General features: G+C 42.8%; 1 protein-coding gene across 2 annotated transcripts; it reads left to right on the top strand.

Moving 5' to 3' along the window:
* Positions 1-991: 991 nt before the first annotated feature.
* myd88 (MYD88 innate immune signal transduction adaptor) lies at positions 992-18,202 on the top strand. Of its 2 annotated transcripts, none has more exons than XR_006956390.1 (5): positions 992-1,673; positions 16,142-16,264; positions 16,490-16,670; positions 16,756-16,855; positions 17,094-18,202. XR_006956390.1 is itself a non-coding variant. In XM_047024045.1 (5 exons), the coding sequence occupies exons 1-5, from the start codon at positions 1,361-1,363 to the stop codon at positions 17,246-17,248; spliced, it is 864 nt and encodes a 287-aa protein (XP_046880001.1). In that variant the 5' UTR covers positions 992-1,360; the 3' UTR covers positions 17,249-18,202. The 2 variants fall into 2 exon arrangements, 1 of the variants encoding a protein (XP_046880001.1); XM_047024045.1 differs by having other exon boundaries at positions 16,764-16,855.
* The last annotated feature ends 7,456 nt before the right edge of the window (positions 18,203-25,658 follow it).

The following is a 25,658-nucleotide window of genomic DNA, read 5'->3' as shown; positions in this document are numbered from 1 at the left end:
GGGATTGTAGACTTGTTATGACATGTTAGTTTGTATCATAGACCTATAATTAAGTAGCCTAGACGAATAATTAAAGATTGTTAAAGATGGCTTACCGCTTTTATTGTAAGTGCTCAGATGCACAATGACGCTCATAAAACCGAGTTATGATCAGCTAGCAAAACCAAGTTATGGTCAGCGCCATTAAACTACCAGTTTGTCCGGTCTTGCGCAGTAGAGTGGCTCGCCTTGCTGCTGTTAACTAGATATTCCCACCCATTATACTGCCTGTGAGAAGTAAATACCTACAATATTTGCACAGACTGCCATCGACCAATCAATTGCACACTGCCCATGACACACCTGTATTCATCATAATGGTGTACATAATATGTGCGGCAGGAGTAATTAAGCATCAACATAAAATCATCAAAAACTGTATGTGTACAGTTATGGGGTAAACACAACCCCGTTACTGGGAAGAGCATCTGGCTGACCTGCCATTTAGGGCTTTGGTGGACAGGGGGACTCAAAAGCATGAGGGAAGAAGCTGGTCCTCAGGGAAGGGCATGGCTGCGGGCCAAAACAATTTTGGGGCCTGTCTGATGATTGTTACATCAAAAAAGCCTGGAGTGTGGGGTGCTGTCTGACTCCCGTAATTTTCATGGCTCTCTCTAATAGCCAGGTAATCTGAATATGGAGATTACCAAACCAGGTGAAATTCCACACCGCAGGATGTTCTCAATTTTGGCATGGTAGAAGAGAAGCAACACTTGACACCAAAGACTAAGATATACGTAAAAAAAATTAATATAGGATGGCCAAATTTAATTTGACTAATTTGGAATTATATACATTTTTAAGATATTTATAAGGATACACAGTGCATCAATAGACTACATTTAATTACTCCCCTGTGAAATATCTTCGCATTATTATTATTTTTAACTGGATCTTGAGTTATGCTTGAGGGTGCGGCTTTTGAAAATAAAATACTTCCTCTGTAATTCGCTCTCTTTATTGTGATACTTGTTTACAGTTTGAAGGTTCTTTCACTCAAGTTTTGCGGTATTCTGACAACAATCACTATTAAATGCAGAAAGGCCGTCATGCATATACATTTTTATGGAGGCATCGAATTGTAGTTGTCGAGAAAAGGAGAGGTATTTCATCAAATGAGACGTAGCCAATGTGACGCAATTTGGTGGAAAACTCTTATTTCCTGATTGCCAAGGTTTGACTGCGTACCTTATTTTAAGAGTAAAATAAGCCAGTTGCATTATTCTTAATACGTGATAGGCCTATACTTTTAATATATTTGACCTAAGATAGAACACGTGGTGACTACTTTTTGTTTAATTACAAACGAAATTCTCCAAATATGTCATCTGTTACGGAGTTAAGTTTCGACCTGTCGAATATTCCGTTGATAGCACTGAATGTCAATGTGAGAAAGAAATTAGGATTGTTTTTAAATCCGAGAAACACTGTCGCAGCGGATTGGATGTCGATCGCGGAGATCATGGGTTTTTCTTATTTAGAGATAAAAAATTATGAGGACTCCCAGAATCCGACAAGAAAAATATTGGAAGATTGGCAAGCAAGGTGTCCAGATGCAAAAGTCGGAAAATTACTTTCGATTCTTGAGGAAGCCGACAGAAAAGATGTGGTTGAAGATCTTCGACATTTAATCGGTAGGTTAAATTTGGCCTACTGTTGATTGTCATAATTTAGAAAATCACGGTTTAGAAATAAATTGTGTTTAGGATATCAGGAAGTAAAAAGTAACAGGCTAAATTGGGACATGATCCATTTCAAATACACACACACAGAGGTGCCATCGCCACTGTAAAAGTATTGCCAAACTTTATCGTCAGACAAGTGGTGGATACTACTACGACTGTGTGTTTATTGTATGCTGTCTGTAATTATGGATCATATTCAGGGGCGTAGCCAGGACATTATTTCTGGGGGGGCCAGCTCTGGCCAGTCTTTTATTTGGGGTGGCACATGATTGTCAAAAACTACTATTCTAAAACTCACACATTGCATCACTCAGAGCAGCAGTTTTTTAACGGCTCATCTAGTCTTATGGAAACTAATGATGTGTTATTGATAATCCCATGTTATTGGAATGGGTGCTTAGATAATGTGCAAGTGCGATGTGTCATGATTAAGTGAGGGGGTTCGGGACCTTAACATGAGACAGGGATGTTTTTAGTGCAAGTGACAAAGACACAATATGAATTTTCATTTTAGGCGATAATTTATTTGGGTAAACTGTAGCATGTGAGAGAGAGAGAGAGAGAGAGAGAGGATCCATGTGGCCTAAATAATTTTACATAATTGTCTTTTTTGTTTGTTAGCTTAGGCCTATTTGTTATTCTTGAGAACATATCTGAGAGTGTCTGTCTGTTGTTCATCTTACATCTTTAGTTTTTCCTTGAGTGTAGAAAAACTAAAGATGTAAGATGAACAATATCACTAGCTCGTCTTCTTTATTGTTGAGGCTGTTTATGGTCCAGAACTGTATAACAGATGCTGGTTACTTAACCGTTTACAGCAGCTGTATTCTCCGGTTGTGATGATTTCTAGCAAATCGAACAACAAACTCATCTAAGTTTACATACGTTGCCCTCTATGCTCAACACCCCATGCTTTTATTTCAATATCAAGTGTAAACTAGCGACAGTGTTCTAGCACTCTCCTCTAACTTTGCCAACACCAAACCTAGAACAGTCCTCAACGAGCCACAGAGAGGAGTGCCGCTCCGTATTGGCTGATTCTTAACTAGTCAGTTTTAGCTGCCTGAATAGGTCGTCCTCCGAAACAGTGTGTTTATCTATGACTAATGACACCTGGGAATGAATTTAAGATAACTAGCTAGCCGCTAGCCAGAGATAGTCTTACAAGTTTGCAAAAATAACAGCAGCAGCCTAACTCAACTCACTCTGACACAAATCGTCAATGTCGACACATTCTTACACATTAAATTGAGTGTGAAGATAACTTTATGATCTTATAATTTCAATAATCCTTTCAAGTATCCCCAACTTACTCACTTGTTAGTTACAGTGGTATCCAGTGGTTAGCTGCTACTGCGCTGTAAGAATGCAGGCACGTTGGTTTGTGTCTTGCGCTGTTGATGGGGGCTGCCGCGAGGCAACGGCCCCGGTGGATGTAGCGTTAGGTGGTATTGCATTCTCAAATCTGGCTCAAACTACTAGCTTTTTCATTTCCTAATTTTTCTAAAAAGATTTTTGCTTAATTTGAAACCCATCCCAAATGGGTAAACTAGCAGCCCATTTATTTGCTTACGTCAAGAAAAGTTGCCTGGAAAAGTGCTCGGGGATACGAACAGGGGAAGAGCACAAAAGGGAACATGAGCAAATCGCTGATTTAGCCTACCTGAGCTGATCGATAACTTTTCCACTGAGCACTTTTCATAGAAATGAATGGGGACATCATCTTGGAAGACAAAAGTAGCTGTTTCTACTAATATACAAGTTTATGTTGTAGCGTGACAAAAATGACAAATGACAATATAAGACGACTTGATAAAAAGTGTTTAGCACGTTTCTGTTCAGGAGGTTTTTTTTGTATTTTTAAAATTTTACCTGAGGTTGGGGGGGCCGGCAGGGTGGCCACGGCCCCCCCCTGGCCCCCACGTGGCCACGCCCTTGATCATATTCATGCAAATAACAGGGGCATTGCTAGACATAAAGATCTAATGGGGCACAGGCAACTCATTACTCATATCACTTTCTTTTCTGCCAAGCTTGCTTGCATACAAGAAGTGTACAACACAATGCGCTATACAGAAGTACCCTATACTGCAATTAAGGGACCCAAATTTAGCATGCCTTGGCATGTACATCCATAGTTCATGCGAGTGCGCGGCAGCATGCCAGACAAATGTTTTCGCAAACATTTTTTGTAGGCTAGTGGCGGCTGCTGGTCTGTCAAATCAGGGAAGCTCATTTTCGGTTTACATCATATACATTTTCAGTTCACTGGCTAGATCACCCCTACGACACTAGCCTAGCCTACTGTATGAATGAATGAACGAACTAAAGAAAAAATATTAAACCTGAAGGAAATGTGGGAATTAGGTTAAACTAAAACAAGGAATGTGACGTATAATTGTATGCAATTTATGATGAAAATTGGCTAGCAATTTCGCCAAGGAACTCTCAAGAAATAGGTTGCCGCAGTTTGTCTTTCAACTACAATTGCAAAATCCGTGATGAAACTGAGCTTGAATAGCTTCGGCGTGTTTTATAGTACAAAATTGCTCTCAATCAAAAGGAAATGCAGTCTTTCGACAGACTGCGTCCAGGCCAGCCCACTCTTCCATTCACCCCCAGAGACGCTGAGCGTCCAGGATGGGTATAGACCAATTATCTCCCCACGTCACACAACTGTCAAGCAGGCTCAACTGCGCATGTCTGTTGCAAAAGACGAACTATTCCCGGTCTATTACACTTGGAGTGTCGATCAGGTCATCATATATCTCTGGCCACTGGATTGCAGGGCTTGATATTAACTTTTTGAGGCTCTTGGCCTTTGGACAAATACATTTACGTTTCTCTTGTCTATGCACAAAAGTCACTTGGCGCCGATATCCTTAAATAGCTTGACCAAGTGATCGGGCTAAACCAGCCGGGCTAAACTAGCCTGGCTAACAGAGGTCGCTTTCTCAGGCAAATGACGAATGAAACAAGCTCGGTTAAAGAAATCCGAGATGCTGACTATCTTCATCAGGCTCGTATCTACATTAGGCAGTCCTCCCTGACGTTTCTGGTGTATAATGGAGTGAAATACAACATTGTGCACACTGCCAGTGAGCGAGTCTGACTGAGGCTAACATCAAAACAGTGTAACGGGGACGCAGTCTCACTCAGATTGCCAGTTTAAACAAATCAGAAAAATAATCGGACGAGCTGGCTAAAAGCAGAATTTGCATATCTCTTGAAAGATGCTCTGCTCGACTTTTTATATGTATAAAGAGTGACTGTAACCTGTAATGTGCGGGCTGTCGGACAGAGAACTCAGCAACAGGTTGCACGTGCTCACTGGACTTGGGACTGGAAAGGAACCAAATTCAACGGACAGTCCAATTCAAGGAGCTTTTCTTTTTCCTTCTGGGCACTGAGCTACTCCACTAACTTTTACTCTTCACGCCACGAGGTGGCTGGCGCGCCACAAGTTGCCTATCGACTGAGGGAGATTGCACAGCATGGCGCAACGCACACTATCAACATTTGGTAGCAATCGACAGACTTTTATCCCTTTTATTTTCAAGTGACTGTGGTAGGAAGATAATAACTTGTGTGTATTGAGATTTACCACCGAGTGACATGCTTATATTAAACAACATATATTTTTGTTGAATTAACGGACCTATTTCATTATAAATAGGAAGTATAGTTAAAAGAACTCAGGGCAACCAGTGGTTTAATTGACATTGTGCTCAGAAATGAGGCACGAGGGGCGCTACATGTTGTTATTATGTTTGAGTCTAAATATTTTTGGTAACCCTATTACTAAGAAACTTTCTTTAGTTTCATAATGTTTTCTGAGCCAACCTCAATTCCGACTTGCTTGTCGACACCTGGACTTATATGTGCCGCTGCCATCTAGCGCATTCAAAAGTTTAAAGTTTAATTTATCGCCTACATAAAATGTGGTTTTCATTACAGTTTACTTTGGTCTTCTAAATGAAATGAATGCCATATGGTCTGCGAAAAAGTTGTATTGCCTGGCAATACTTGATTGAAAAGTAGTAGCCTATGGCCATGGGGGGTGCCCGACAAGCTTTGCACACAATGTCCGTGTCTTCGCTGCCTTTTCATCATTGGTTCCCAATGGGGGTGACGGTGGCGACTTTGCACGTGTGGGGACACAGTGTGGGGAAACATTGCATTGGCTTGTTTGACGTGTCTGCAAAGTAGACAATCACTGCCACAGCTACGTCGCTATGCCTGCAGAGCAGACAATCAATGCCGTCGCTACTGAAGGACTTTAATTTCTGTGTCTATTCCAATATGTAATGAGAGTCAGGTGGCTGAGCGGTGAGGGAGTCAGGGAGTTTGTTCTTCCCCACGCATCTCACCTGCTCAGGTGCTGTCTCAGCCCGGATTCAAGGTTGCTTCTGAAATGGAGAGATAACAACACAAAATACAGCCTGTTTCCCACACCCTGTGTGAGACACAATGTTTTAAGCCTGAGCACAGTTCTAAGTTCATAAGACATACATTTAATAAGCACAATACATAACTTTAATACATGCATCCTTTATAAAGTCTTATGAGCATTGTTCCCGTTGCCATATAGTGCACAGTGCCCGTGATGCATTTGGTGATTAAGTTGCCACAAATATTAATAACTGGAATTATAGATAGTGCCATGCCCGTGATACAGCTAATGATTATAGTTCTAGAATTGTACTGTAATGTATTATAAATTCTTTACAACGCCTGCTAGGGCTGTCACGATAACTACTTTTTATTGTGCGGTATATTGCACCAAAATTAATTGCGATAAACGATATTATTGCACACACGTCATTTTTAATTTTCAGTCAATTTTAAGCCACTGATTACATAATGCCCCCCCGCCCCTCCCAAGGCAAGTTTTCACGGCTGTTCGCGCGACCATGTCGCTTCACTCCACCATCCCTTATTGTTTACGTTAACAGGGCTACTTGGTTGGTGTTGCCTTCTCAGCTTGAGATATAGACTGCAAGGTGTGGCGGAAGAGCATGTGAAATGGTTGAAATGTGTCTCAGGCCAATGCGGGAGAGTTGGCAGCCCTGTTTTTGTCAAAAGTTTGCAGCATGTTTGTAAATGCTGGTTTTTCGACTGTGTTTAATGGCTGTATCTCTTTGGCTATATAGCGAGTTACGCTATCCGTGAGTGTGCACCATTTCGCGCTGTCACGTTTATATTTGCACTGTCGGAAACAAGGCATCTATAACAAAACTGTATGGAAGACCCCTTTCCAGCTCCAGCTGCAGTTGTTGTTCACAGGTTGAAAAACTGGGTGGGATAGTTATGGATTGCTAGGTGAGATGTTAGGTTAGTTGCCTCTTTTCGTTTCCACAGTTTTTAAACAAAGTCGAAATACTGGCTCGTTCACGTTAATTGGCTCTCATCTCATTCGGCTTAAAGACAAAATTTTCCAACACCGGAGCTGAAGATTGCAGCTTTGAAACAAAGTCAATTTTTACTTGATGTAGATGTCAAGAAACAGAACACTTTATAACACAGCGAGTTCACACCTTTTCTTCACTTGTTGTTGTCCGCTCTGTGTGTGTGGAGACGCTAGTCCCGTCTACGCTTTCGACACAGAAAGCTGACAAGATGACTGAGGCAGCGGGATCGACTAAAATGTTGGTGACATTCGTTCTTATGTAAAAATTAATATAATCATATTTTTTTTATTATAAAAAAGATCAGTTGCAATATATCGCAGCACCAAAAATTATTTCACTACTTTACATATACCGTGCGATAAGTCAATATATTGACTATCGCGACAGGACTAACGCCTGCAAAGCAGACAATCACTGCCACCGCTACGTAGCTACGTCTTCTTGCGGTATGCTAGCTATAACTGATCTCAAGCAAACTGCAAGTGGCTGGCTAGTTATCAATGGGGAAAATAATGAAAGGACATCAGTGTGGCTATTTCAGCTATTAAGTGTTGGGCTGTATTGGCAGAGACCCGAACAGCCAAACCCGTTCTGTCACTGAATTTTCACCCAGACAGTAGTCTGAGACAGTCGTTCATTTACACCAAAAGGACTGTAATGACAGTGACACCAGAAGGTGAGGAAGACTCAATAATTACCATCAAGGCCGTAGCCATGGGGTCAACATTGGGGGGGACGAATTGAATTTTTTATGATAATTTCGGACAGCGTGCGTGGTTGCCTGTCATAGGGTAGCACATTAATATTTTATATCAATACATTGGGGGGGGGGGACATTTTGACCAGATTTGAATACAGGGTGGATATTATGATTACGGCCTTGATTACCGTTAAAAACTGTGTTTATAGTTTTATAGTTTATAGTTAATAAATTTTTAAGCAACTTATCATGCCGTTTGATCTGTATTTATTTCTCATTTTATGCATCACATTCTAGTTATGTTTTCAGTGTTGTCAAATGTTTATTTAGAGGTTTTATAGCCTAGAGTTTGTTCGTGCAGAGGCCCAAAATGTGTTTACATATTCTCTTGTCTTGCAAAGGCATCACATTTGGCCGACTGCAGCCACCGAGTAGCCTACCGTTGATGGTCAATTTGAATTTGTATGGGTCAGGCAATCTTTCTTTCATATAGCCAGTGTCCCTATTTTAGTATGCAGGTTGGGTTTACAAAAGGAAAAGCTAAATCGATCATCGAGTATTTTATCATACAAATTAGACAATAAGTGTGGTCCACAAACATTGCTGTCCACAAGAAGGGCCTGAGCCAGCTTTACTTCTTGAGGAGACCCTCAATGTTTGCAACAAGATGCTTCCAGATGTTTTATTAGTCTGCAAGCACCGTCTTTTTTGCTGTGGTGTGTTGGGGTGCCGGCTTGCCTCTGTGGAGGCGGTGGTTAGAGACAGAATGCAGGCAAAACTGCTGTCAAATATGGACCATGTTTCCCACCCCCTCCACAAAAACTAGATAAACATAAGAGCACATTTGGCAAGATTCAAGTTAAAGTTTTTTAATGTCAGGTGCACAGAACAACATAAGGTCAGACTGGCAACTGAAATTCTTGGGACAAGACAACGCAAGCAACCTGGCATAAGTACTAAGAACATAGATTACATCTATGCTAAGCTAAAATATAATAGAAATAAAATAATAATAAACCTCCTAAATATACAAAATAGTATGCAATATACAATACAATATACTAGACCTCTAATACACATGACCTATACTAACCTTATAGACCTAACTAACCTAAGACAAGACCTATACTAACCGAAGACAAGTGGGGTAAGTTAGTGCAATAATGAACTGAAAGTGATAGTGTGTAAAGTGGCTAGTGAGAAATGTATCAATGTCCATATCAGTGTCCATTTATAAGCCTGATGACCCTTGGATAGAAGCTATTGTCCAGTCTGCTAGTGCGAGACCGAATGTTACGGTAGCGCCTGCCAGAAGGCAACGGGATAAAGAGACTGAAGGATGGGTGGTGACAGTCTCTTACCGTGCGTGTCCACTGGAGCGGCGGCTTCCAATCCATTTTCAATTGAACCGGGCGTTGACGCTCGTGTAGAGCATTGTGGGAGCGTACGCGAGCGTCAACGCCCGGTTTCATTGAAAATTATTTGGAAGCCGACGCTCTGCGCCGCTCCGCGCCACTGTAGTGGACACCCACCGTTAGGATCCTGCCTGCTTTCCTGAGGCATTGTGTGTGGTAGGTGTCCTGTAGGACTGGGAGCTTCCTGCCAATGATGAACTCAGCAGACTGTACCACACTACGTAGGGCCTTGCGGTCCCTGTCTGTGCAGCTCCCATACCACACTGTGATGCAACCAGTCAGAATGCTCTCTATTGCGCATCTGTAAAAGTTAGTGAGGATGACTGAGTCTAGGCGTTTCCGGGCTGCTTTGACCACCTTGTCCATGTGAGCCTACCAGGTGAGGTCATTGCTGATGTTCACCCCAAGGAACCTGAAGCAGCTGACGTTTTCCACTTTGGATCCGTTGATGTGAAGGGGTGCATGCTCCTCCTCCTGCCACCTCCTATAGTCCACAATCAACTCCTTGGTCTTGCTGACGTTGAGAGAGAGGTTATTGTCCTGACAACATGATGTCAGGGTATCAACCTCCTCTCTATAGATTATTGTAGATTCATTCAGATTCAGATTGAAAAATTACATAAATTATAATATCTGAGTTTGGGTATTATGTGCGATGTTGAATGGGTCTTGGTGTGGGTCCCCAGGACTCCTAGAAGTATAGATTGTGCACAGTGTCTGTGGTGAAGACAGTGACACACATCCAGATTCCTGGAATCTTTTATAGCGCACAGTGCCCGTGATGCAGCTGGTGATGACAGTCCTTTTCAATGGCTTTGGTACCTACCGACATTTTTCAGATCACACTTGACATTCTTAAATTTGTTCAACCTCGACATTATCTAGTCACTGATGCACATCATAAAAGCAATTTCTCATTATTTTGACCAAATTGCCAATGCTCTGGTACATTTATTATCGTATTCCGTGCCGCATAAAAGACTACACAATGGCTTAGAGGTAAATCATTCGCTTTACTTTTAGAATACAGTAGCCATCGATTACAACTCGTATTAAGGCCACAACCCCGGAACCCAAACTTCCCATGTCCAACGTGATTGGCTGTCAGAACATCACGCCATATACTACATTCATGCAAATTATTATATAGCCTACAATTGTGTACTGTTTCGTACATTGTCAATTGCTTATGTCATGTTTATCAAAATGTATTACATTTGTTCTCTGTTAAATAGACACAAACATCTAATTTAGTTAATTAAATAAGTCATTACATGCACAATGGTTGAGCCAGTTGTCATAATTTTAGGCCTGATTCACCATACAGTGCTGCATGTACAGTTCTCCCTTAGGGGTGTTGGATATGTGTACATGATTTTTTGGGTGCTATGCAGAGTTGTAAAATAGTAGTTTATTGTCTGTATCACATTTACATACATTAAACACTGACAAACGACAAGGTTTGTGGCTCTCTATATTATATTCATGCCTCAAGAAACCGACCAAGTAGGCTTAAGTGGTAGGAATAGTTTTCTTGACCCATACCCATTGCGGCTTGTTTTGACACCGACAACCAACAGAGGAGCAGGCCTAAATCATCAAGTTACAGAGCCCTGGGCACAAATGTTTGATGGCATACTGGACATATGGAATAGCTCAAGTCTCAAGTCTTTCATTTGTCAGGTACACAGAACAACACAAGGTCAGACTGGGCACTAAAATTCTTAAGACAAGACAATGCAAGCACCTGGCATAAAATAACTTACACAGAATATAATTAACACCTATGCTGAGCTTAAATAAGTGAAACTTCCTAAATATAGAGATAGCAATACATAATCCACCATACTAACCCTAATACTAAAACTTCCTAAATATACAGATAACAATAAATAATACACTATACTAACCCTAAATGCACATATAATCTATTCAACCTATAACCTATTCTAACCTAGGTGGAGTACAGTACAATAGCGCAAAATTACAGATAGTGCAACCAGCAGCTAAGAGTGACATTGTGTAAGTAACTAAGAGGACAATCAGTGACTAAGTCAATGACCATACAGGAGCCTGATGGCGAAGTACAGTGAGGTACAGTAGTGCAATGTTACTGAGTGTGCCAGTAGCTGAAAGTGACTTAAAGTGTTTAAAGTGACTAGTGTGAAGTGTATCAGTTTCCATATCAATGTCCATTCAGAAGCCTGATGGCCCTTGGGTAGAAACTGTTGTTCAGTCTGCGTGTGCGCGACCGGATGCTGCGGTAACGCCTGCCAGAAGGCAACCGGGTAAAGAGACTGAAGGAAGGGTGGTAACAGTCTCTTAGAATCCTGCCAGCTTTCCTGAGGCAGCGTGTTTGGTAGGTGTCCTGCAGGGCTGGGAGCTTCCTGCCGATGATGAACTCAGCAGAACGGACCACACTTCGTAGGGCCTTGCGGTCCCTGTCTGTGCAACTCCCTTACCACACAGTAATGCACCCAGTCAGATTGCTCTATATAGTGCATCTGTAAAAGTTAGTGAGGATGACTGAGTCCATACCAAACTTCAGTCTCCTCAGGAAGAAAAGGCGTTTACGGGCCGCTTTGACTACCTTGTCCGTGTGAACAGACCAGGTGAGGTCGTTGCTGATGTTCACCCCGAGGAACTTGAAGCAGCTGACCTTCTCCACTTCAGATCCGTTGGTGAGTAGGGGTGCATGCTCCTCCTCCTGCCGCCTCCTATAGTCCAAAATCATCTCCTTGGTCTTGCTGATGTTGAGGGAGAGGTTATTGTCCTTGCACCATGATGTCAGGGTGTCAACCTCCTCTCTGTAGGTTGACTCGTCACTGTCGGAGATGAGGCTACCACAACCACGATGGTTGTGTCGTCAGCAAACTTAACAAGGAGGTTGGAGCAGTGCGTTGCCACACAGTCGTGAGTGAACAAGGAGAACAGGAGAGGGCTGAGCACACAGCCCTGGGGGGTGCCTGTGTTGGTGATCAGTACGGATGAGGTGCGGTCACCGATTCTCACCACCTGTGGCCTCCCCGTCAGGAAGTGGAAGATCCACTTGCAGAGGGAGGTGCTTAGTCCCAGGTCCACAAGCTTGGAGACCAGTCTGGAGGGGATGTTGAAGGCTGAGCGGTAGTCAATGAACAGCATCCTCACATACGTATTCCCTTTGTCCAGGTGGGACAGAGCAGTGTGCATAGTCAGAGCGATGGCATCGTCTGTAGACCTGTTGGACCTGTATGCAAAATGCATAGGGTCCAGTGTCGGGGGCAGCGAGGAGCAGATGAATGATTTGACTAGCCGCTCGAAGCACTTCATGATGACAGAGGTCAGTGCTATCGGGCGATAGTCGTTCAGACATGTGACCTTGGTGTTCTTGGGCACAGGAATAATGGTGGTCCTCTTGAAGCAGGTGGGGAGTACAGGCAGGTTAAGGGAGAGGTTGAAGATGTCACTGAAGACCCCTGCCATCTGGTCAGCGCAGCCCCTGAGGGCCCTACCTGATATGCCGTCTGGGTCAGGTGCCTTGCGAGGGTTGATCTTCTTAAAGCACAGCCTCACCTCGGCTACGGTTAGTGTAGGCACACCACTGGCTAGGCCTTCAGGTAGCTCCACTGCAGGGGGGTCACTGTCCCTCTCAAAGCGAGCGTAGAAGGAATTCAACTCGTCTGGCAGTAGGACAGAGGACTGGGTCTCAGTGGAGCCTCTACCTTTGAAGTCTGTAATGACTTTAAGTCCACTCCACATGCGCCTGGGGTCAGAGCCATGGTAGCTGGACTCCACCTTGGTCCTGTAAGCCCTTTTCGCTGCTTTGATGGCCTTCAGAAGTTCGTATCTGGCCTTTCTGTACTCATCAGGGTCCCCAGAGGTAAAGGCGACAGACCGGGCTCTCAGCTTGACCCGGACCGTCCCATCAACCCAGGGCTTCTGATTTGGGAAAGACCGGACAACCTTCTTGGGGACAACGTCATCAATGCAGTGCTGGATGTAGCTGAGACAGTGTCTGAGTATTCGTTAATGTCCCCATCTACTGCGTCCCTGAACATCAGCCAGTCAGTGGTGTCAAAGCAGTCCTGGAGGGTCGCCACACACTCGTCAATCCATAGGTGAACTGACCTCTCAACCGGTCTGACCTGTTTGAGCTTTTGTTCATATGCGGGGAGGAGAAGAATGGAGGTGTGATCAGCCTTCCCAAAAGCAGGGCGAGGGAGAGGTTTGTAACTGCCCCTTGAATGTTGTATAACAATGGTCAAGGATCTGGTCTCCACGTGTGAAGAAGTCAATATGCTGATTGTACTTGGGCAGGACTTTCTTCATGTTGGCTCTGTTGAAATCACCAACAACAATGAAGGCTGCCTCTGGGTGCACATTTTCCAGACCATTGATAATCCCATACAGTTCATCCAAAGCAGCGGCCTTGTCTGCCTGTGGGGATGTAGAATGCACTCATGACGACCGCAGTGAATTCCCGAGGCAGATAGAAGGGTCTGGTTTTTACAGTTAGCAGCTCAAGGACCGTAGAGCAGTGGGATGCTAGTACCGCTACATCCGTAGCCCAAAGAGAGTTAACCATAACACAGACACCTCCGCCCCTGCACTTCCCTGAATCAGCTGTTCTGTCCTGGTGGTATATGGTGAATCCCAACAGTGTAACAGCCGTGTTGGATATCTCCGGAGACAGCCAGGTCTCGACGAACGCTAGTACACAGCAGTTCCTGATGTCCCTTTGGAATTTGACACGAGCGTTAAGTTCATCTATTTTGTTGTCGATGGACTGAACGGTAGCTGTTAGGATAATTTCTTAAGTAATGCACAGAGTCGTCGGATTCAAAGAAAGTACAATAGTTTAATTCTTGCCAGCAAGGAGACAAAGTCTGATCGCAATACAAAGTTTGTCTGCTAGCATATTGTGCTAGCTAACTATTTAAGCAGCCCCACTCTTTACAGTCATTGGTTAAAACAAAGGCATGCAAATGTTCCATGGTTCTTCTTCATTGGCTCCTTGCATAGACCTGGCGCGCGCGTGTGTTTGAGTGTGTGCGTGTGTGTGTCTTTTGACCCCTGTAAGCTTGACCACATGATTCACCCAACACAGATAAGGCCAGACATCTTTTATGGCCTCTCCAGTAAGAGAGAGTGGTCAGCCCAGGTCACCTTGTTTACATATGCCCCATGTTACCCAAAGTTCAGATTTGGGGGGTAGGCTTCTCTCTACACACAAGGAATGCTGAACACAGAATCATTCTTATACAGGATAAATGTGTTACATCTTCAATTTCTCCAACAGTAGCAAGTAAGATGGTTGGAAAAGCAGGTTTGAAGCACCAAGTTCGAACAAGAACTCCAGCACGCCGGCCTTGTTTCTTCTTCCTCCGTCTCGCCGGTAAACAGAGCGGAGGAACAACAAAGGGCCAGCTGCAGTCCGAGCTCGCACTCCGAAAAGTGGAATTGAAGTTTGTAAAATAATCCTTGCCAAGTGACAACTTAATGCCCAGAAGTGTCTGCCGGTCGTACTGAATTAACGACAATATAACATTGACAAAACAAGTTACGAACACTAACAAAACAAAGCTAGGTTTTCGCAGAGCTCTCGTCGGCGCAGCCATTTCTAGGCGCACCGGATGTTAGCTCTTACTCATTGTTGAAGGCGCTGTACCTCATTGGAAAATGAAAAGCAATCATTGAAATATTGCGGATTATTTTCCCTCAATCTTTGCACTACATGGACAGTGTCGGTGTCAAAATATTCGTCTTGATCCCGATTGCGTTGCTTGTATCTCTGCAAAGGTTCTGTTTCCCTGTTTAGTCAGAATCTAAACTTTTGTGGCAAAAGGTGCAGCTAACTGTAGCTAACTAGCTAGCCACAGTCTGAAATGTTATGATGTCACACGCGCGTTCTTAACAAGGTGTCGGTGTCTGCCACGTATAATCATTAGGCTTACCTCTTGCGCTAAGGGAAATGGGAAGATAGAGTTTCTACACTTTCACTCTTAGTACTTTGAAGTAAATGTGCAGCAACAAATGTATGTTTTATGCTTTTAAATATATGTAATCTTTATAAATAGTGTGTATACTTATTTAAAATTAAAAAAATTGGTACACATGAAAATTCCCTAAATGCTTGGATGTTTGATATTAGTTTAAACAATAAGTTTGGAGGTGATATAGTAAAAAAAAATGAAGAAAACTGCCCAAGCTGCAACCGATGCAAGCACACCCCCCCCCAACATATAATAAACATCCACAAAATTAGACTTATTCTGGTATATAAAATACATTTAAGACATGTTGTCTCAAAGCCTATTACAATATCCTGCTCCATAATATTCAAATCTCACTCAAACATATTTCATATACTTAAGCAACCACAGATTTACCTTAATAATGAACAATACAGTTTATATCTTGTCAGTCAGCTGCTCGATTCTTTTGCAAGTGTTGTCTACCATATATTACCAGAGCGAACGCTGATGCTGCTACCGCTAATGCTGCTAACGCTGCTAACGCTGCTGCTAGCTTTGTGCTTTGCTTGCATGTGATAGTTTAGGCTGGAAGTACTCCGGTGATAACTAAACTCAGCCTGACAATCCATAGATGGATTGTTAGGCTGAGTTCAACTTTTTGAAGTGGAACTTCCCATCTAAAATCCCTCTCTCCATCATTCAGCTACCGTCTGCAGTCGGAATCATGTGATGACAGGTGATTCCCAGGGTCAAAAAGAAACTTGCGTTAACGGCACTATTTTTGTCTGGTTAAAATTAGATTGCGTTAACGCGTTATAAACACGTTAACTTTGACAGCCCTACTAAAAACCCATTATAAAACCTGCACACACACAGAGATTCCTTGCATTACAGTATAGATAAAATGGCTAAATGTGTCTGCTACTGTTGTGTGCAGAGGAGGACTGCAGAAAATACCTTAACTGGCAGAAGGAGCCCCCACTTCAGGTGCCTGAGGTGGATAGCTGTGTCCCACGGACCCCAGAGCGATCAAGAATCACCCTGGAAGATGACCCTGACGGTCAGTGTGCCATTTAATTAATTCAATAGACAAAAGGGTAGAGATCATGAGAAACTGACAATATTGTTGTCTTCCTACAACAGGACCAATAATACACTTTTGTAATGTCATGTGTAGGTAAAATGAACCACAAATTGGTGATTAAACTGAAGAATCATTCAGTTAGTGTGGTTTTTCCCAAACACTTTTTTAGTTTCCTGACTGGCTCATTGTTCCCTGCTGCAGGAGGAATGCCCGAGTTATTTGATGCCTTCATTTGCTACTGTCAAAGCGACTTCACATTTGTAAAGGAGATGATTCAGCAGCTTGAGCAGACTGAGCACAAACTGAAACTGTGTGTGTTCGACCGAGATGTCCTCCCTGGAAGCTGTGTATGGACCATCACCAGTGAATTGATTGAGAAGAGGTGGGATATGAGATAAGGCCATGGTGGGGGAGTCTCTAATTATGTTGAGCTTGGTTGGTTACATTTTTGTTTTGTCACTTTGGAGAAATGTAGGTGTAAGAGGATGGTGGTTGTGATCTCAGATAACTACCTGGACAGTGATGCCTGTGACTTCCAGACTAAGTTTGCCCTCAGCCTCTGTCCCGGTAAGGACTTTATCACACTGTCACTTGCACTCCAGATTACAGAATGCACACTTGAATACAAAAACACATGCATACGTTTTATATGTGTTTGTATTACATACGTTTTAAAATATAACAATACGTTACATGTTTATTATGTCTAGGTATTCCAAGCTTGTCAATGCATGGTAATTACATTATTAGTACATGAAATCAATACTAATTGTAGTTTATACCTTTCCAATAAATGTCTTCATAGGTGCTCGGAGCAAACGACTTATCCCTGTGGTATACAAGTCTATGAAGAAACCGTTTCCCAGCATTTTGCGATTCTTGACTGTGTGTGACTACACCCGGCCCTGCACTCAGGCCTGGTTCTGGGTTAGACTGGCCAAGGCCCTCTCCTTGCCCTGAATAACTCACAAGCTCAAACCAAACCATCATCAGTCACTTGCCTTACTCATCTTGGTCGATTTGGTGGGCTCATTTTCCCATCTTGATGAGAAAAATGGCAAAGGTGCATGAAGGTTATACAGTTGATATGACTAGACTCAGCTTAAATAAAACCTACAGCTTTTACTATAAAGGTGCAGTTTGGTCATGTAGCTAATCAATCTGATACATAGGACAGTATCCTATCACTTCATCATGGCACTAGTCAGTAGTGTTTCCTCCCTCACTTGCCCCACTCTACGTTTCAATCTAGGGTCCCCTGACTTGCGCACACGACTGACCACCTTTAAAATGGTGTGATTGAAAGTATTTATACTTATACACTTTAACTTAGTTACTCGAACTCATGATCATCTTAATTCAGTTCCAAACCTTTAAACATATGACATGTTGCTGTTGGTTTAGCCTTTCAAATTCGTAACAACCTTTCCAATTAAGCTATACTACTGTTGTGTGCCAAGCAGGGTCGGACTGGCCATCGGGAGATTTCCCGAACGGCCGGTCAAACAAACGGCCGCTACGGCCACGGCACTATTCAAGAAAAAAAATCCTAATAGTTTACGATTACTTTGAGGACGGCCTTAATACCATTCAACTGTTTAACTGGAGCGATCCAAAATCCAAAGGGTGGGGGTGGGCATTTCCCCTGTGTAAACTTCAACGGTGCACTTGTCCGTCCATTTTACAGATCACGATTGGTCAAAAATCAATAGTTTTCCGGGTACAGCCAATTCGTTGGAGCTATTTTAGCTATTTTGTTTCTTTAGCAAAGAAATGGAAAGGAAAAGAAACGGAGAATAACAACGGGCACAGCAAGCAAATGCTGCACAATTTAGAAGTATAGAATACATGTTTACGCCGTCAAAAGACGGAGAGAGTTTGCAGCCCGAAGATGCGGCTGTACCAGGTGCAAGTAGCTGTAAGCTGCTGTAATTTCGACATTTAGAAAATTCAAATATCATTCCAAACCATGTTGTTTTAATTTTTCTTAAAACATTATACATTTGGTATTACTGTTAGCCAATATATAGGCTATACATTTTAAATGAAGTAAAAGAAATGGCCAAGAGAAAAAGGCACTCATCTAAATATGCACAACATGTTTTCTGGCTTCAAATAATAAATGTGCTATGTGGCTGAAATGCAATTGTCTTGCAATTGATTTTTTGTTCTGTGTATTAAAGCAGGCACAGGTGACACAGGGAAAGAGATGGAGGCTGCTGTGGTGACAGGGTCCAGTGGAGAGACTATGACTGGTGCAGAACTAAAACTGGACACAAGAGTCAGTCTGTTAACAGGGGTATTATATGGAAATTAGTTTGAATTGATTGTCATTATTGAATATAGTTAACTGATTATTGTTAACTGATTATTGTTATTTTGCAACATCAAATAGCAGAAGCAGAAACAGACAAGTATGGAAAAAGAAAGTGAGGGAGAAAGTGGAGGGGCGGGCCGGTCTGTGTCCCGGGCTGTTTTTCAGTCCCAGTCCGACCCTGGTGCCAAGTGTGCCATCGTCAATAGATGCTTCAAAATGCCCTATAAGGCCATTGCCAAAGTGTGGTACAGTCAACTAAGGTCATATAAAAAAAATCTTTATCACAATCATAAAAAAATACTTTAGTTCAAGCATCTATATATTTCCAAAATAGTATCTTAGATTTAATAATCCCTGGATTCTCAACACCATAACTGATGAATTGTTATTGGCTTGTGACTCCCTAGCGGAACCTAGCAGAACTTACAGGCATCTATTATAGTGACACAGATGGTTATTAACTCAAGACAGTTTATATCAAAATCCTACTGCTGTTATTGAGAATGTACAAAAGTAGCACTGCACTTTCAAGGACAAAAACTAATGTATCCCCTTATGGCTAGTTAATTAGTTCCATCCTGGATGTTCCATCCTCTATGCTCTCTGGCATATCTCGAGACCCTACTAGAGTTAGAAGTGCCTATTTGGTAAAAGTGTTGGATTGTTTCGTAGTGATGGTACTTTCATACTGCATTGTTTAAAAATAAAATAAAGGCAAGGATGACATCCATTTCCACACTTGCACTGATCTATGGTATACTGGACTGTGGTCATGGCCGAGGGGCCGTTAGAATTCAGTACGTTGGAAGCATGTTGGATAGAACCATACCACCAAAGATGAACCAAATAAATGTTTATTGCAAAAAAGGGTTAAATCAATAACTGAATGTCTTGACTGAAATGACTTGACTGAAACTCGAAAAGTCATTCACAAACAGAGCATACGCACAAATCTATTGTTGTAAAATGGTGCGGCTCCTTTAAGAACAGCACGTACAGGGTGGGTGTGGCAGAGCGAGGAAGGGAGAGAGAGCGAGAAGAAAGTGGTGATGCTAATGTAGCCTATAAGCAGAGAATGTCTAATAAAGAGAGAACTCCCACTCTCGGGAAACTTCCGGGTTCTGAACTGGTTGCAGTTCCACTCAAGTTCCATATGAGGGCGCTAACGGTCGAGTGCAGAATGAATGGAGGTCTAAGGAGCTATACCCCTCAAAATCCACTTTTCTCAGAATATAATTTTTTGTCTAGTAATTTGAATTCTGAAATCGAAAGGGGAGGCAAAAAAAACACACACCGCGGGGTGTTGGATTTTTTAAAAGTCGCCTTTCTGTTCTAAAAAAGCCTTTGAAAATGGCATTGACGTCATACACAACGTACGACCAGAGCTACTGCTTGACGGAAAGCTCTTGTTACACTACTTTTCTCTCGAGGCATCGACAATACAGCTGACAGGTTAGGCTCTCCCTGTCAATACACATGCTAGAAATAGTTTTGGCTTGCTAATGTTGTTGCTAATGTTGCTAATGCTCTGACATTCTGGTTCTGCTTCGGATGCCATCAAGCGGGATCTCTGGTCGTAGTCAGTCCTTCACTAACCAATCAGCATTCGTTAGCAGAATGCTAGCGTGTTATGGGCCACAACGACTTACCATGTATAGCGGCCATATGTCATGGTTGAATTGGTCTGTGCCTATAAATAAACAGAAGAACGTAACTTCCAGAGCGGACATTGAAATTGTTGGCAGCGCGTCACTCAAGTGAATCTCCCTTATTTAGCCTCTCAGCGACATTCTGGTGGTCGCTACTAGCCTGACGTTGTCATACTCATAATTCTAGTCAGAATATGAGTCTGAGAACTCTCCGTTGGGCTTTGACTACAGGGCGTGTTTCAAACGAGCCTGGAAAACAAATGCCTCTTCGCTCAATTGGATAGATCTACAACCAATCAGAGCAACAGAGTATGTGACGTATGTTAAGCACCGCATAGTTGTTGTCAACAGAACTAAACTACAAGCAGACTTGAAGTATGCTTGAAGAATGAATACAAACGATTTTTGCCGGTGTTGTCAAATTAATTTAAGGGTAGGGAGAGTACTTGTTCACACGGTCAACCTTTTTGAGCGAAACAATAAAGGGCAATGCATATACGAACAAGTTCTCCGTTTAGGATTACAACTCCATCGGGGCCAGCTGATAAATTAAACTTTTACCGTAGGAAGGACGGCAAAAACATATTTTCCATTGACAAATGCCTTGATTGCGTCTCTCTGTTCCTCTTTCAAAATTAATGCGCTGTCGATGTCTTCTAAAACAGACTCGATGGCAGAATCATAACATCCCAGATCTCCAGCGGTAGTTTGTTCAAAACGAATTCAACTTAAACGCTCTTTTGTGACGTGGGTGATTACGTTACTGTTGATCATCTGTCCATCATCCTATAAAGCCCGCCCGGCAATTTAATTGGTTCGCCCAGATTCTGGTTTTCTGTAGTTGGTCCCCAATACGAGACCCTCCAGACCCAACTTCCCGACCAAATATTTTTGGGCGGGGAGAAGTTGGGCTGGCAGCCAGGCTAGGTCGCTACATTAGTCAACAAAAAAGTGGATCCGCGTTGGCCTAGCAAATGCCAGACATGATGTGGATGTGACTGAACAAAGACACTTGGAATCACCTCGGACTGATCGTGAAAGCCAGAAGACTTCGCCAAGCGAACTCCAGACCGGTAGGCCTGTGCACATGCATTCATAATTGGATAGAACGCAGCTGTGATTGTTTGGAGCGTGTTCTCTTTGGGAACGCTGTCTGCTGCTCATGAAAACTTCTCTAAATTGGATACATTGACCGTTGAGAAGGCTATAATGAATTGTTGAACTTAGGTTATTGACTGTTGAACTGCTATACAATATGAGTGACGAAAACGAAACCGTAAATTATGTCCTCGACTCTTTACCTAAACGGGAAGTCAAACTCACTGGAAAGGCTTTGATGGGCAAAATTGAAAGGCTTCAAAAGGAGCGTAAAACACATGTAAATAAAATCTAAAGTTTGATTCCTGCTACAAAAGAACTAATGAAACGAAATCCAAATGCACAACAGGTGAACTTCAGGCTGCATGCTCTTTTACAACATTATGATTCTGCCCTTGAGTTACATGAAGCACTATTACCGTTGTTACCTCATGATCAAAAAGCCACACAAAATGACTAGTTCTCGAGTATTATAAAATATAGCGATACATTCAGAGGTTCTGTGACACAGTGGTTAAATGAAATTGAAGTCCCCCTTGGTGAAACAAACTCTGTTTCTATTGAAAATGGTCAGACTATGAAGACTGTTGAAAATGATTGCGCCGCCAACATTGAAAATAATTGTGCACATTTTCCCGACTTTGGAATGAAAGCTTCATCTCAGGAGATGGCACAATGTACCATGTCGGAAAACCAAGAGAATGTTTGTCATCCACAGCTATCAGCAAAAGACCTTGCAATGCAGGGAGATCCGCAAGACACTGTACAACCAGCTGACAGCATATCAAATGCTCCAAGTAGAACCTCTACATACTCTTCTGTATCAAGCATCTCTTCTGCCCGCATTAAGGCTGAAGCTGACCTGGCAGCATTAATGGCGCGACAAAACCTTATGCAGGACAAACATGCACTGGAGGAGGAAGAAGAGCAAATACGGAAACGTAAAGAGAAGCTTAAGCTGGATGAGAACATTGCAGCACATATGGCTAAAGTGAGTGTGTTGAGCTCTGCAAGCTTGACTGGTGCTAGAAGCACTGCAACGAAACAATCAAATGGCATGAATTCATACTTCAGCAAAGCTCAAGAAAATTCAAAGAAATTCAATGCTAATGCCGCCCCATTTATTCCTCAGTCAATTGAACTACCTAAAAGGATTGTGCTAGATACCGGTGGCGATCCTGTCACAAGACCTAAGGTGGGATTGGCCATTCACACTCAGATCCAGCACTTTACCTCAGAGGACCGTGCATGCAAGCCCAATCTTCACTCTCAACATGGGAAAACCATTAAAGGACCCTCCATTCATATTGAACCAAGTAACGTTTTTGACGTCATGAAGAAGCAGAATGAAATAACAACTCTTGATGCAACAACAGCAGCTGTCATCTTTGCCTAAAAGAGATATACAGGTTTTCGAGGGTGATCCATTGCATTTTCACTCTTTTATGAGGGCCTTTGAGAGTGGCGTTGAAAGCAAGTCTAATAACTATGGTGATTGTTTGTACTTCCTCAAACAATACACTAGAGGGCACCCAAGAGCACTTGTGAGAAGTTGCCTGCATGTTGAGCCCGAGGAGGGCTACGCTCAAGCGAAGGCCTTGCTACGGAAACATTTTGGCAATGAGCAAAGGATTGCGGCCGCATATATGGAGAAGGCTCTGTCTTGGACTCCAATTAAGCCAGATGATGTCAAAGTACTACAAGATTACAGTCTCTTCCTCAGAGGTTCCTGTAATATTATGAATGACGTGCAGTATATGTATGAACTGGACATGCCTGCGAATATGATTGCAATCATAAAAAAGCTGCCATACAGGCTAAGGGATCGCTGGAGAACCGTTGCATGTGAGATACAGGAGAGACGTCAGGGAAGAGCTACATTCAGTGACATCGTAGACTTCATTGAAAAACAAGTACGAATTCTAACAGACCCTGTTTTTGGGAATATTCAAGATACTCCACCAAGTAAAAATCTAACTAGAACTGCCTCAATGCCCATACAGAGACCCAACAGAAGTAGTTTTGCTACAACCATGAATACTAGGGACATTAACACAGAAACAATGGAATATATACCAGAACGTATCTTACCAACGAAATTCTGTTTGTATTGTGAAGCTGAACATACACTTGAGTCATGCCACCAGCTAAAGAGAAAGACTCACAGGGAAAAGATTAAGTTCCTAATGGAAAATGGTGTTTGCTTTGCCTGTTTATGTAAAGGACACATCAGCAGGGACTGTAGAAAGCACCTGTCTTGTCAAGTGTGTGATTTAAGACACCCCACACTACTTCATATTCCATCGAGGGGAAGGCAGACAGAACCTGAAACCGAACAAGAGCTAGGTACTGCAGTGGATAAAGCTTTTGTGTCTAGTGGTCTAACTGGGGCTGGTGATCATGAATGTAAGCTTCCCATAGTGCCAGTGCACATTAAGTCTAGTAAAAGCAATAAGACTGTGATTACTTATGCTTTCCTTGATCAAGGCAGCACTGCTGTGTTTTGTACAGAGAATTTGATGCATAAGCTCAATCTCTCAGGAAAGAAGACCTGTATCCTTTTACGTACTATGGGTCAAGAAAAGGTGGTGAACAGCTACGTGGTCACCGGTCTAGAAGTGGCAGGTCTGGATGGTGAGCAGTTCTGTCAGTTGCCCAGTACGTACACACAACAAAGCATGCCCGTCAATCGAGACAACATTCCACATCAAAGAGATCTTCTGAGATGGCCCCACTTGAGACACATACATCTGCCAGAAATTGACTCAAGAGTCAAACTGCTGATAGGAACAAATGTGCCTAAGGTCCTGGAGCCATTGGAAGTAGTTCGCGGCATGGATAATGGACCTTATGCAATCAAGACCCTTCTGGGATGGACTGTCAATGGACCACTTAGGGGAGACGATGGTGACGAACTTGGCACCGTAACAGTTAATACGATCTCTGTGTTGAATCTTGACGACCTTTGGCAGCAGCAATTTAAAATGGATTTCCCAGAATGCGGCAAGGATGAACAACCTAGTCTGTCAAGGGAAGATCAAAACTTTATGAAGTTGGTCACAGATTCTGCCCAGCTTTTGGATGGCCACTACCAGATCGCTTTGCCTTTGAGAAACAGTCAACTGAGTATGCCAAACAACAGAAAGGTTGCAGAACAACGCACTGTAAATCTGCGGCGACGATTCCTTAAAGAAACATCTTTCAAACAGCAATATACAGCATTTATGCACGACATTATCTCTAAGGGATATGCAGAACAAGTCCCCTCGGAAGAACTGGCCCGCGGTGATAAAAGATTGTGGTATATACCACACCACGGTGTATACCACCCGCAGAAGAGAACACTCTGTGTCGTGTTCGACTGTGGGGCAACTTTCCAGTCAAGGTCTTTGAACGCTGAGCTTCTGCAGGGACCCGATCTCACTAGTTCACTAGTTGTAGTCATGACCAGGTTCAGGAAGGAACCAGTGGTGATCCTGGCAGATATAGAGTCCATGTTTTATCAGGTCAGGGTGCCTCCTGAAAACATGGATCTGTTGAGGTTCCTCTGGTGGCCAAATGGGGACATGGCACAAGAATTGGTGTACTTCAGAAAGAAGGTACATCTTTTTGGTGCAACTTCGTCACCTACTTGTGCTAATTTTGCCTTGAGAAAATGTGCAGAGGATCATGCAGAGCAATTCAGCCAGGAAACAATCGAGAAATTATCACATTGTTTTTATGTGGATGACTGTCTAGCAGGAACGGCAACTGATGAGAAAGCTGTGAAACTTTATCATGACCTCTTGTCCATATGCTCTAAAGGCGGCTTCAAATTGACCAAATGGATGAGCAATCGACGTGCTGTGATTGAGGTAATACCAGAAGAGCAAAGGGCAAAAGATATGAAGAACTTAAGTTTGAGCCATGACATACTTCCTGTGGAGAGAGTGTTAGGGGTACAATGGTGCATTCAATCTGATGTTTTCAAGTTTAAGATAGTGGTCCCAGAAAAACCTATAACCAGAAGAGGTATCCTCTCAGTTGTGAGTTCAATTTATGATCCTCTAGGAATCCTGAGTCCTGTTGTCCTTACTGCTAAGATTATTCTGCAACAGCTATGTAGGAAAGAACTTGGTTGGGATGATCCTATTCCACCATTAGAGTCAAAGGAATGGACACAGTGGCTGGAAGAACTCAGTCAGTTGGAACAATTCCAAGCCACAAGATGCCTGAAACCACCAGACTTTGGAGAAGTCATCATGGCACGCTTACATCATTTTTCAGATGCATGCGAGGATGGCTATGGTGTGGTGACTTACCTTCT

This window comes from Hypomesus transpacificus, chromosome 8 (genome assembly GCF_021917145.1).
Source record: "Hypomesus transpacificus isolate Combined female chromosome 8, fHypTra1, whole genome shotgun sequence".
NCBI lineage: Eukaryota > Metazoa > Chordata > Actinopteri > Osmeriformes > Osmeridae > Hypomesus > Hypomesus transpacificus.
This window is presented reverse-complemented; position numbering and strand designations above follow the sequence as displayed.

What these genes read in the sequence shown, in the direction of transcription:
- myd88 (XM_047024045.1), top strand. Translation starts at nt 1,361, where the DNA reads ATGTCATCTGTTACGGAGTTAAGTTTCGACCTGTCGAATATTCCGTTG. An exon ending in AGATCTTCGACATTTAATCG is followed by an intron (nt 1,674 to 16,141) that starts GTAGGTTAAATT and finishes TGTTGTGTGCAG; the next exon opens with AGGAGGACTGCAGAAAATAC. An exon ending in TGCCCTCAGCCTCTGTCCCG is followed by an intron (nt 16,856 to 17,093) that starts GTAAGGACTTTA and finishes ATGTCTTCATAG; the next exon opens with GTGCTCGGAGCAAACGACTT.